Genomic DNA, 10,466 nt, shown 5'->3' with positions numbered 1-10,466 from the left:
TAAGTGGTTAACCAAGAGATACTAAGGTTAGATTTTAAATTAGTCTATTCATTGTACTAGATCTACATCTTACTTTCCTCCAGTATATATATTATATTACATTTTGACTAAACTCGTTAACCCATTAAATAAAATCTTATTAAAGTTTGTCAACTAAAACTAGAATAAAACTAAAACAATTCAGAAGATCAAAATAAGACTAAAACTAAGTCAGAATTCACACCAGTCCAAAGATAACAAAAAACCTGTTAGAACCTCTAAAGTTCACCAATTAACACATTTTATCTTGTTCGTTTAAAAACTGAGGTTTAAAATTGACACGTCCAGAATAACACAGAGGTTGCCAGACAGCCAGTGGACACTCCAGGAAGTCACAGCGGCTAACTAAAAATAAGACATTGACATCTTGGGGTTATTTTGCTCTAACCTTTCAATATCTGCACTGTTGAAGTATCTTCAGTTGACATGGAAGTTGTAGTAGCGGTTGCAACAAGCATAATATTTCAATTTAAGAGTTGTTATTTTAGAAGTTTGACTTACAACAACTAGCTGTATCAGTCTCATCCAAATGACGCCTTTTGTGGTAACATTTTCTGGCTTTGACAGAGGACGACATGTGTCCCCATTCAGAGCTTGCAAAGCTCGGATTGGCTCCTTAGTTTTTAACAATTCACTGAGGGAAGCGTTACAGGGCAGTCTAAAATCAGGCTAATGTTTTACGGTGAGAAGCATTATCTCAAACAGGTCTTATTCTTGAATTGGCCATTAAGTAATGTTCATCTTTTTATACTCTGAAGTGTTTAATCAGAGCAGGTTAAACACTTATGTGAAACAGTAAAATTAACTTATTTTATTTCACTATTTGGTGTCTTTCTTATTTCCCTTTGTTTGTGTAATTAAATTATGTGACAATGATAAGTGTGCCCAGCAAATGAAAATGACTATTTTATTTTTAGTATTGTGAAGTAATGGAAGGCTTGTAAGCACAAATTAATTAATAATTAAGAGTCATCATGGAAACATTTGTGGTGTGTGCAGTGTGTTACAAATCTGAATCTGTAAATGGCTGTTTCTGTTTTTCTGACCACCTAACTTTTAGGTTTTAAACAAAGCTGAAGATGTTTGATTAAAAAAAACCTGTTCTCTACAAAAAACAAACTTAATAATTATTAAAGGAAAAATGATTAGTGTGAAGTTAATTTGTTGTGAAGTTTGACCTGAACCCAGATTGTTTACTTGCTTCAAGCCCTGTAAGCCTATTTTAGTGTCTGAATCTCATGACTAAATTAGGCAATACAGTTCCTACTAATTTGTTAATAATTTGTCTAGCAGAGAGCAAAGATCTCGTCTCCCTCACATTGAATTTTGGTGACATGTCATTAAGAAATGCGGCTACAACAACACCTTAAGAGGTGCTACACAAACAGCTAAAGGCAGAAGGTTTGACTGTGCATTTGATCATCTTAAATAACTAATACAACTATATATTTGTAGAGGACTTCCGCCATGGTTTGTATATTCCATGTCATGCCTCTTTTATATGTAATAGGTGCTGAAAAGGATATCCCTGTGCATCCTCGCTCTTAGCTCCTCTCTCCTCGAAATGCATTTTAAGAATTGAGATTCAAGATGGCACATTGGGATTGATTTCCGGGTAACAAGAAGGAGGATGGAGGAGACGAAGTGGTATACAATAGACAAATGAGAAGAACCCACTGTTCTGGCAGCAGAGAAACTTGTTTTTAAATTGAAACAGTCTTTAGTGTTCATTAATACTGCATTCAATGATACTGGTTGTTATTTCAACAACAGTACAGAAACAGTATAAAGGTGGATCAGAATATCGGTGTCAAATACAATCACGCTGATCAAACACAGTGAAATTTTTCTTTGTTTTTTGTCTGTTGTTTTGTTTTGATATGTTTTTTTTTGTTGTTGTTGTTTTTCAGCTCAATACAGTGGTTTATTTCCTCTGCCAAGGCAGGTAGAGCCAGCATCTTTGACACATCTGTGTTCAAACTCACAAAACCTGGCTGTCTTTAATTGTTTAATAGTCTTTTTATTGTAAACAAACAAGTGTTTAAATTCAGTGTTACCTATATGCATACCGTGTTGAGGTAATTTTCCTTCCTCATAAAACCTTTGCAAAGCACTGCTGCATTTCTTGCCGTGTTACTGCAACCTGATTATCAGTAGAATATGATGAGGCCGATGTCAAGAAGCCGTAGCACTCTATGGCCAAGGGCGGCTCTGCCAGGTTGGCAGCTGCCCTGTCGCCATAGTTTTGGACAATCTAATTACAAAAAAATATGTATATATGAAAAGTTGTGGCTGGTCGGAAATTGCAAGTGAATGCAGAAAGAGATGACGCTCCCTTTAGACTCCATAGATGTTGTTAAGATGGGAGGGAGATGTGGGATAAACAGAATGTCAAAACAGATTATATCCACAGAGCCTTGCCACTTTGTGTACCAGGAGCTGAGAGGGCACACAGGGTTGCTAATAGGCCGATTTCACCCAGCTGCCATTGGCCATCCCTGCAGCAGGCAGTAGCTCTTCACCGGACAACCGCCCGCACACAATGACTACAGACAGCTTTTTGTCCCACTAAATGTGTGTGTGTAGGCTTGCTAACTTCCACCAGTACAGAAGGTTTTGTTGACACATGTTTTGTTTAGTACTAAGAGTAACTTAATTGTGTGATGAATGGATTAAACCTGAGTAAACCAAAATATTCACAGCTGCCTATGAGTGTCTCTGGATGGCCTGCAGCTGAAACTGCTCATTCTGCATGCGAGCATTTTCTATACGGTTTTGTTATTCTGTTTTTATTTTGTTTGTCAAATGACCCTTGACCAAATCCAGGTGACCTGTTACTATCAATAGAAAGAAAAAGTCAAAAGAAAAAAACAGATAGTATATAAACTATATATACTATATATAGTATGTATATTAAACTGCAGTAAGTTCCTGTAAGGTATCTATTTCTGATTAAATATGTATTAACTCTGTAGGACGAGGCTGATGGGATCATTTACTTTCTCTCTCAAATTAAATGACTGACCTTACCTTCACAGTATTCAGCAGATCACTTCATACTTTCAATCTGCCACTTATGATTATGTTGATTAAGGTCACGGATCTGAAGTGACAAAAATATAAGTGAGTTTGAATTGTGATGGGTTCTGAAAATTGCTAAACGAATCGGGCAGAACATTTTATATCAGACCTTTTTTTTTTGCAACATATGGTTTTATTCTTGTATTTTCCACTTAACGTGTGCCCAAGTTAAATCAAAGCAGGAAAAAGTCGGCAGGCAGCATAATAAAGCAGCTCCACATCGAAAACTAAACCCAGAATGACTGAGATATGAAATATACATACTGTGAAGGAAAATTGAGTCCTGAAAGATGCCCCTGCAGTAAAGACGCCCCTGCCTCTTTCCTGTTCTGATTTATTTCTTAATTCAAACAGAAAGACGCTAAGAAAGGAAAAATAAAAAGACACAGAGTAGTGAAATAACATTTTTGGTTATGTTGATTTCTCTTTCTGAAATCAGCAGTGTCGACCTGAATGAACATCAGTGTGTGGTCTGTCATACTGTGCAGATTCTTTATGACTATCACACGAAGAGGGTTGTGATTGTAAACATCAGCAGATCATCTTCTGACCTGCAATCTTCTGATGCAACTTTTTTTATATTCTTTTTTTTTTTACTTTTTTATTATTTTGGCATTCTGGTCTGGATGTTAACACCAGAGGATATACATATCCATTTACATAAAACAGATTCAGTGTTTTATTTATTGTGTTAACACTGTCATTTTTGGGGGGAATTATGTAAGAGCAGTCATTTACATTGTCCATATGACAACCAGATGTATTTTACACTATGTTGATATAATATATAATGCATGCCAGTGCATGTATAGTACCTCTCATACAATCATTTGTAGTTATTACATACATTCATGCCACATTGTGAGTTAAATTAAAAGTATTAGTTGTCATGATCACTTTTATGCTCATCTGACACACAGATCATAACACACAGCAATAGGCTGTAACAAAACAATGGACAGGTGTTGCAGCTGCTCGACAAGCCATATTTAATTAAAGTCTTTTTTAAATGAATGCTTCGCCAGGATGTCTCATTTTGATAAATGCCCGTTGCCTGGGCTCCTCTCTCCTCGTGTCTCTTTCTTGCCTCCCCTGTTCGCATCTTGTTTGGGAGGGACTAAGATGACAGGAGATGAGGAGAGGAAAGACATTGACTGACAAATACTCTTTTTGGTTTTAACATAAGAATGCCACAGACATTCACACAATTTCACTTTGTCAACTTCCTGTACCACTAGCCACTGCATCTCTGCAGACAACCTTGCATCACAGCTACCAAATCCAGGAAGGGTGATATTTGCATTTTATCACTGAATTGGGATTAGACCAAAAACTATTTCTCTTTTGTTAGACAGTGTGACAATTCCTGTGATGTTGATTTCATGGCTGTAAGACGACACAAATTATATCTCTTATATTTCTTATAACCTCCATAGACTGCAGAAGTGAGTATTGTGGAGATGGACCAGAGTTTTCATCCACCCAGACAATATAACAGACAACATGAATGACAATAAACAATGTACAAGCAAAATACTGTATGCTACAGACCATAACCCTGACCATAATCTTTATAACCTTTAGCAGTTTAAATACCTAAACGTAACCGTTCCACATAAATGAAACAATCCTTGTGAAAATGATTGCATGTTGTCTGTGTTGAGGTGTGACATTTTTATTATTTATTTCTACCGCTGTTGGTCCAAAGTCTGAGAAGCTTTAACCATAATTTACTCACCATGAATACAATTTTGCGCTTGGTATGAAAACATGTTTCCACTTCAACGCTATAATGGACCTCTGGTGTAATAGCACAATTACAAAAGTATATTGTTAAAGGGATATGCTGTCCTGCTGATATTTTATCTCTGAGAGATAAGAAAAAAGTATCTAAAATAGGTATAGAAAACTTCCAACAGCTCCAAATGTTGTTTTCTTATCACGTGTATTTCTATTTTCACATGTGTAAAATACACAAGATACAACTTAAAACTAAGTTGTGCTGGTGAGGCAAAACACACCTTGAACCAGGCTCTGTGCTGAATGCAGAGTAATAAAATAGATATTGATCTTTCCATCCAACTTCTGTAAGAAAGCTAGAGCAATTTCAAAAGATGTAGCAGTGCATTTGTTTAAGGCAGAGAACTGATTTGTTCAAAGTGCTGTGTCTGCAGAAACAGCTGAACAGCAACTTTCTGGAGATTAAATACTTGTTCAATATAACTTTATTTTATTGATCAGGGAGATCAATACCTGCAACTACCTGAAGAAATGCCAGATCAGTTTGAAGCATCAAAATTATGTTGATAAGCTATAAAGGCATCCCAGAAAGGCTTTCTTTCAAAGATAGTAAAGAATTAATGTTTTTATATACAGAAACAGTGTATAATGTGTTTTTGCAAAAGAGGAAGTTGTAGTATAAGTTCAACATGATGTGGTAATACATCATCTGTATGTCATCAATTGTTCAGAAGGGCTCAAACACCTCAATTTCAAACTTTTAGTAGCTACAAATGGAGCAAATTATTTAATGATGAGCAGGTGTTTGAAGTCAGCATCTAATCCAGAGAGATAACTGTCATTTATGAACAAATACACAATGAATATTCATCCCACTGCAAACCGAAAGCTGCCACAGGAGGAACAAATTTAAAGCAATTTCAGCGTGCGCTGAAATCAGTCTTGGGATATCTAGATAGAAATCAACTATAGGAAACAGCGGAAAACTGCATGATCCTAATTGCTGCTGCTCTGTTAATATAAATGCATGTACTTACAAACCATTGTGTCCTTCTCTATTTCAGGTGCAGAGTAAGAGTCTCAAAGAGGCAGGAAACTATTTTTACACAAGTTCAACGTTGAGAGAGGAGATGAAACCTGAAAGAAAAACTCCGTTCTCAGTATGTGACCTGCAGATTACAGAGCCTGAAGACCAGATCAGTCACCCCGTGAAAGATGGTTCATCCTCTTTCAGTCCAACTGAGGGGCGGATGGAAGCTTTTGAAACTCATATTTAAAGCATTTACACTAAAACATAACTCTCCCTAACTCTCTTTTTCAATGAACAATTACCTGCTAAGACACAATCAGTATTGAAGATCTTTACATTCACATTATTGAATGAGTATGTATCAATATGTATGGCTGCGTATTACACAGAGGAGATAAAAATGCATGCAACTGACCTTTCCCTAAGCTCTGCCCCCTTAGTTACTGTTGCTATGGCTGCCAAGCTTTCCACTGACATACACAGTTTGCAGTGATAACTGGTGGCAGATTTACCACTCAAATTTTTAAACAATGGGCCCCTAAGTTTAGATAGAGATAGACAAAAGGAGGCTTCTCAATTTGAGCCATCAGCCATCAATTTTTCCATCTGGAAGTGCTGTGGCCAGCTGGCTATACGCTATACACTGTCTCTGCCAGTTAATGTTTTCATTTGTTTCTTTTTAAAACAAGCACCCTGCAATTTTTGATGGCAACATGCAGGCCATTCTGCGCTGTCACAACAAATTGGGGGTATGCGGATGTCCACACAGAGCCTACGCATACACCCTCTGAAGAGCCCTCGCGTACCAGTGGTGGAAAGTGTTATTCCTGCTTAAGGAGCCATTTATACAAATAGCTGGGGCAGTGACAGGCTGCTTTTCAGTTCTAGCTCAACTTCATGCAAATGTCCTCTAGCACAAAGGAAGTGTCAGCCAGCCGAGAGCTAATCACACTTGTTTTATGCCTGAAGAAGTAGAAGCACAAATTTGTTCTCTGCTCCACTTGTAAAATGGCAATGCTGATCAATCTTGCCAGCTCAAGCACCGTTCTTGTATTTAAAACAATTTCAACAATGTGAATGAAAAAAAACCCTTACTCTCAGGATACTGTACAAGAAGTGAACATCTTGTGGCGGTTACGTCAGAGCACAACTGTCCAGTCAAAGCTGCAAATGTAAATAACACACTCAACACACACACACCATCAGAGCTACAGCCTCATGAGAGGGTTATGTTAGAAAAGAACTAGCTCATACGACGTATCGTTCAACCACATGGGAAGACTAAAGTGTTTATACCTGATCTAAACACACTCGTAGGTGTTGTGAAAAGCAGGCAGGAGGGAGACAAAGGCACGGGGCTGGTCTAGAGAAGGTGAGATGGCGCTTTTTCATGTTCATGTTGTGAACTAACTAAATTAAACAACTAGAAGAACAAAATGTTTCTGTCAACCTTGAGGTTTCATTGCTTTCCTGCACTGCCACTGGTCAGACTGCACAAACGTTTAGAGAATTACACTAAAGTGGTTAAAAAAGGCTATCAACTTTCACTTGTTTCCCCATTATAACCTGTATGGTATATAATATTTGATAGCCAGCCCAATAAATATGAGCACTCTACAGGTGGACATGGTTCTGAATAAGAAAGGATGGAGGAAGAGGGAGCGGGAACCAGCAAAGATCCAATTAGACGTAAATTAGAACAATGCACCATTCATATAATCAGGTTGGATAACTTCATTACCTTTATTATACGTTACATTTATTGTTACATTACAAGAAACAGAATGACTAATATGTTGCATAATACACCGCATTTGTATTTCCCTGTTGTTAAATGTCAAGGTTGGATTATTCATCATGAATTTAATGAACATGGTATAATTTACAGTATAATTATGCAAATAACAGTGCACATTCACCGACAGTCTCTCCTGGAAGGCAAAGTGAGAAGTACAAATGAAAAGTGACAGAAATAGTTGTGTAAAAGATTTTTGAGAGAAGCCCCTGCTGACTTTCTCAGCTCCACAGAGCCAGCCAATTACAGCATGTGTAGAAATCTAAAGCTTGACAGACCAGCTTCACCGGGTGCTAAGCTATGATTGGACAATTGTGGTTTTGGATGGGTTTAGTGAATGGTCAATTGGTGCAAGACATCCAACAGCAAAGATATTAAGTTCAACTGGCACAGATTTTTTAAAGTAAGTAAGTAAGTAAGTAAGTAAGTAAATAAAAAGGATTTTGAATCAGGAATTTGTGGCCTTTAACATGTTAAGGGTCACTGTAGAATAACATACATGAAAAGTATGTAGCTCCTTCACCTCTAAAGAAAATACTATTTTAATATTATTAAATGATTGAAAGAAAAATGGTATGTAATAAAGGACTTCCCTATCTCCCCATATGTTCTGAGTGTTATATCATTCTGTTGCTATATGTACATTTTCATATCTATAGAGAAAATAATTACAGGCTGTGGCACTATTCTTTTCAAAGTGCGCAAAGAAAGTGTTTTCATTTGCATAGCAGCAGTATTAGAGGCTGATCATTCACACCTGATCAGATAAACCCCCAAAGAAAAGCCCACTTAACCTCAGAGGGGCTCTTGGACAACCAGGAGTTAAAAAGGTGTGGTTGATTCATGCACTCACATCGCTCTCTACTTGCTGTGGACCTCGCAGCGGTGCAGTGGTTCAACAGCAAAACGTGTAGCCATAATCAAAGTCAAGAATGTTGAAGTAGTCATAAAAATATCTTGAATGGTAGCTAATGACATGACCTAGAACTCAACAGCTTAGAGAGCTACAGCAGTTTTTAGCTGATTCTCTGGGAAAAAATATGATATTCAGGATCTATTGGTTAAGCAGCAGGATTTCTTTGTTTGTTAAATACAGTGTGATTCTAACCCTGGTTATCTCAATTTGATATGAAGAGTGACTTTACTGAAACTAAAGACTGATTCAAGAACTGATAGATATTTTTGATCACTGCTGGCTGGTCTAGATGATTCATGATGAACTAAGATGTAATAATACTGCACAAACTGTCTTCTTTTTGCCTCCTTTTATAAAAGCTCTAGTCCTCCTCATGTGTGTCCAGATTAGGGATCTGTCATTCACCAACTTTCAGACTCTCTAGACAGCAATATTAGTATGTTGGTATCCATGGCAATCCCATTTCACTTCTGTTATTAACCTCAGTGCCACTGCAAACACATGTGTACACATGCACACTGATCATCAAAGTCAGCATCAATACAGTACGTCAGTACATCAAACCACAGTCTATATAATCTGTAAAGGGAAAATGTTGACATTCTGCAGCCGATTCTCACTTTTAAAAAACTCCACATTGAATTATAATATATATAATAAGCATTTTAAAAGTATGAAGGGTTGTGTAAAACATAATAAATAATAATATAATAATAAACTGAACCATAAAAAACACTCATACCTTGCTACACCCATATGTTAAGGTATGAAATAGTTAGAGTTGACTTGTAAAGTTTTTTAAGCAAACAAAAGTCATTTTTATATCCGCTGTTCATCAAGATGCATCGTGTCCACTGAGTTCTACAAATGTGCTGAATGCATTCACTACACGTCCACTTGAGTGACCCACTCTCAGAAAAACAGCTCCACAGGCAGGTAACATGAATATATGCATGCATTTTGTTGTTGAGACTGTTTCAGGTGTTAACACATTCTGTACTTGTTTGTAGACCTCAATACTCTACAAAGCATGTATGCAATAATAGAAAAGGGTCTAAAAATCATCACTTAATGCTAGATAACTCATTATCTCATTATCATTCATTATTCAAATAACACTCATTATTAGGAACCTAACGATAAATGTTTTCTTACTATCTGTATCCCCACTAAAGTCTGTGTCTGCCTTTCTATACTGTTAAATGTTTGTTTGGTTGCCAATATGAGCCCCCCATTTTTGAGATCAAAAAATTAAATCAAACCTCTCCCAAACCCTGTGACAACCCATGGTGGGGCTCCTTTATCATTACCTGAAGCAGAAATGATTGTACTGAGGTTTAGTTTTGTGGATGCCTTTTCTTAATTGAGTCTGAAGTGTTTATAGCTCCAGCACTTTCGAATAAGTCTGAATATCTGGATGATTTTTTGTTTAGCAGAGGGGACATATAAAGGCTAAGCATCACAACTCATGATGAAGTTAAAGATTGTAATTTGGCATGTACAGACATCTGTGTACCCAGAAATTTAAATAAATGTTTGAGATGAAATGGCATGAAATATTTCAAGCTTGAGAAGTGACACAATACATTTCAATTAGGGTTGTGTGGCTCTATGTAAACTTTGAAGGCCGGTATCATCTGTCAACACAACGCTTTATGAGCAGAAGAGCGGCGGGGGAGTCAGGAAAGTAATAAAGAAGAACCCAGGAGCCCCAGTCCTCCACCAGTGGAGTCAGTCTGACACTCACCTTGCCCTCTTGTCATCCTCACCAGGGAACTGACTGTCTGATAGATATCATGCCACAGAGTAAGACTGGACCAACCAGCCCAAATCTTTATAAGCGAGGAGCTGAATACCAGAATCAG

At 37.2% G+C, this 10,466-nt stretch overlaps 1 protein-coding gene across 4 annotated transcripts in view; it reads left to right on the top strand.

The window, feature by feature from the left end:
- Nucleotides 1–8,291, top strand: part of mlip (muscular LMNA-interacting protein) — a 32,198-nt gene extending 23,907 nt beyond the window's left edge. For all 4 annotated transcript variants that reach the window (XM_035663361.1, XM_035663360.1, XM_035663359.1 and 1 more), the window contains one exon: nt 5,925–8,291. In XM_035663361.1, the coding sequence (XP_035519254.1) occupies nt 5,925–6,137 (213 nt within the window). In that variant the 3' untranslated portion in view covers nt 6,138–8,291. The remainder of the gene's footprint in view (nt 1–5,924) is intronic.
- The last annotated feature ends 2,175 nt before the right edge of the window (nt 8,292–10,466 follow it).

This window comes from Morone saxatilis, unplaced genomic scaffold (genome assembly GCF_004916995.1).
Source record: "Morone saxatilis isolate NCDOM2014 unplaced genomic scaffold, NCSU_SB_2.0 Contig19, whole genome shotgun sequence".
Lineage (NCBI taxonomy): Eukaryota > Metazoa > Chordata > Actinopteri > Moronidae > Morone > Morone saxatilis.
This window is presented reverse-complemented; position numbering and strand designations above follow the sequence as displayed.